This window comes from Triticum dicoccoides, chromosome 3B, assembly GCF_002162155.2.
Source record: "Triticum dicoccoides isolate Atlit2015 ecotype Zavitan chromosome 3B, WEW_v2.0, whole genome shotgun sequence".
Classification (NCBI taxonomy): domain Eukaryota; kingdom Viridiplantae; phylum Streptophyta; class Magnoliopsida; order Poales; family Poaceae; genus Triticum; species Triticum dicoccoides.
The window spans coordinates 613,609,559-613,612,452 of NC_041385.1; the positions used below are offsets into that span (position 1 = coordinate 613,609,559).

Genomic DNA, 2,894 nt, shown 5'->3' on the forward strand with positions numbered 1-2,894 from the left:
TGAAGACCATACCACTGTTTGGACAGGTTGTACGTATCTGTGTTAACAGAAACAGGCATTTTCCTGCTAGAGAATCTAGCTAGCAATTCCTGCTAGATTCTTTTCTTGAGATCTACCCGCACGCTTCTTATTGCTGGGGTGTGGACTCCGCGGACTACGTACGGTAGGCACAGGCGCGCCCTCGTGTAGACTCGCCGGCAGGACTACGGTAGGCACTCGGACCGTAGGAGCAGTAGGTTGGCTCAGTCCTCAGCGTTTCACTCGCTAGGCTTTTGTCTGCAACTGCTGTTACCGCTGTCCTCTGGTAGCTAGTTACTCAGCCCACAGCTGGCTCGAGAAGATCCCTAGGCGTAGTGTAAACAAGCACAAGCATTCAATTACAAGACCCCCAAAGTATAGCCTGCCAACTAAGCCCCTTGCCAATCACCAAAAGAAACTCTTACCCAAGGAGGAAGAACCCTGCCGTACCAATCGAAGAGGAAAACAACCCCAACACATTCATTTCATTGTACTACTTCCATTCCTAAACATGGTGATTTGTACAGTGCTTGAGAAGCAAGGCTTTACCTATTGATGAAAGACCCAAATATTCACCAGACGTCATATTTTTAGGCATGGCAAGTCAAACGTTTTTCATGACGTGTTATCTTTGCCGAGGATAATAAGTCTAGTTGGCGAGCATGATAAATCCGTCTCAGTTCAATGTCTTGCCAGAAAATTGCCGTGCTTGGAAAACTAATTTGACATTGTCGCGCCAATGTTTGATTACCATTAAAAACGTTCGATTTTGTCATGCCTAAACATCGGACGTCTGATTTTTGAGTATTTCTGTAGATTAATGTATCAATCTGGTATGTTGACTTAGCACGACGATCTCACGTATTATCAAGTGTATTACCTAAAGTTATTCTAAGCTAAGACACTTGATAAGAATGGCAGGGTCAAGCCAGAAAGAACTCTACTACTACTCCGCAAAATGCAGTGGATAAAAGACATTTATCCCAACCAGTGGTCAGTGATACTGTTGTATACAGTCAGCCTACGATGTCGAGTTATGAGCTACCAAGAGGAAGCTACCACGCAAGTACGCAATCAAGAAACTACAGGCAAAGGCTCCAAGATTTGTTGCCCGCCAAGTATGGGACTAATTGAGTTAGCACATCACCACTCATGGCACATCATTTCTCTTAAAAGTTAATTCAAAAAAAAAAATCTCTTAAAAGTTTCAACTGAAGTACTGAACCAACAACACGGATTTACGCGCGACGAGTAACACTCGGAAGAGGCAACACGGTATACCTTTTTTACTTCTTCGAGCCCAACAACAGTATTTATCTAATTTACTCCTACCACCGTAATCCAAACATATACTTCTGCGGTTCTACCACCATAATTTATCAGTTATCACGCCCACTGTTCACTTGTACGCCCACACCTTGTTTTTTACAGTTGATGTTCGGGAGCAAGTACTGCACTACCAGCAAGGTAGAAGGAGAGAAGAAGGGCATGGTTTTGGCTTCACAGGCTTGGGGAATCTCATATTTATCATACCCAACTTAGGAGCATTAACAAGAGCTAATTAGGTAAGGACGACAACTTTTGACACGATGGGACTCGTTGGATTCACCATGCAAGACCGCATCGCACGAGCACTCCTCTGCTTGCTACTACATGCTGATGTCCGCAAGGCCGGCCCAGATATGCTCGAACACGTCGACGATGAGGTCGTGGTACTCGGCGGCGTTGAGGGAGAGGTAGCACGCCAGCAGGTCCTCGAGGTCGGCGGCAGTGCAGATGCCGTTCTCGGCGATCATCTCCTCCATGGACTCGCGGAAGTCCCGCCTCGGGTCCCGCGAGGTCTTCACCACCGCGAAGCTCTCCGCCAGAGGCGGCGTCTTCTCCCGCGCTGGCGAGGGCGCGGGAGGCTTGGACTTTTTGCACGACGCCACGCGGGGCGTGTTCCCGCGCGTCTTGAGCCGGCGCGCCGACGATGACACGGACCGCCTCGGTTTGGCGGCCTTGCTTTGTTCGTCCGAGAAAGGGGTGGTGGTCCGTTGGGCGGCGCGCGCGAGGGTGTCGATGTGCTTGTCCTCGAGATCGAGGTCCTCGGGCGTCCTCCGCGCTGGCTTCGGCCTGGTCACGATCGGCGGGAGCAGCACCTTGTCGGTGTCGGGCCTCTTCTTGGTCCGCAGGTCGATGATGATGTCCGTCGCGGAGGTGATCAGCTTGCCCCCGAGCCCGCCGTCGCCCAGCACGGCGACCGTCGGCTTCTTGAGCGCCTCGCCCGAGTTGGCCGAGTCGCCGTCATTGTCGTAGCCGACGAACTTGTCGAGGCGACACGGCGGGGTGTCGGGCGCCTGGACCACGACGAGCTCGGGCTTGCGCCTGCAGCGGCACCCGGTGGAGACCGGCGAGGAGACGACGCTGCTGCCGCTGAGCGACGGCGCCAGCTTGACGGGGCGCCTCCGGTGGCGCCGCTTGGACGACCGGCGCGGCGGCGACAGCGGCAGCGGCGGGAACTGCGCGTCCGAGGCCCTGGGAGGGTGGAGTGGGGACCCCACGGCGTCCCCCGCCCGCGGCGTGTAGTAGTAGGACGCCCTGTGCGGCGTGCTCGGCGCCCGTCCAGCCCTGCCCGCCCGCGACGCCCCGCCAGGGCTGGCGGCGCCCCCGCCCCGTACAGCGCCGCGCATGTCGCGTAGCTTGAAGAACCACGCGTTGGGGATCATGTCGGACAGCCGGAACTTGTGCCTCCCCATGGCCGGGCCTCCCTCCGCTAGCTAGCCTCCCACACTGGCCACACACCGGGCAGAGGAATGCGCGCGTGCGGCTCGTAGAAGAAGAGCAAAGAATATGGACGCTGCTCGTGCGCGTATGCTATGTGTTTGCTGATCTGT

General features: G+C 54.8%; 1 protein-coding gene across 1 annotated transcript; it reads right to left on the reverse strand.

Annotated features, from left to right (window-relative positions):
* Window positions 1-1,283: 1,283 nt before the first annotated feature.
* On the reverse strand, window positions 1,284-2,888 carry LOC119281659 (transcription repressor OFP1-like). Its single transcript, XM_037562126.1, has one exon. It carries the CDS (start codon window positions 2,754-2,756, stop codon window positions 1,668-1,670), a length of 1,089 nt encoding a protein of 362 aa, XP_037418023.1. The 5' UTR covers window positions 2,757-2,888; the 3' UTR covers window positions 1,284-1,667.
* Window positions 2,889-2,894: the final 6 nt, after the last annotated feature.

Coding starts and splice junctions, on each gene's coding strand:
- LOC119281659 (XM_037562126.1), bottom strand. CDS start 2,756: ATGGGGAGGCACAAGTTCCGGCTGTCCGACATGATCCCCAACGCGTGG.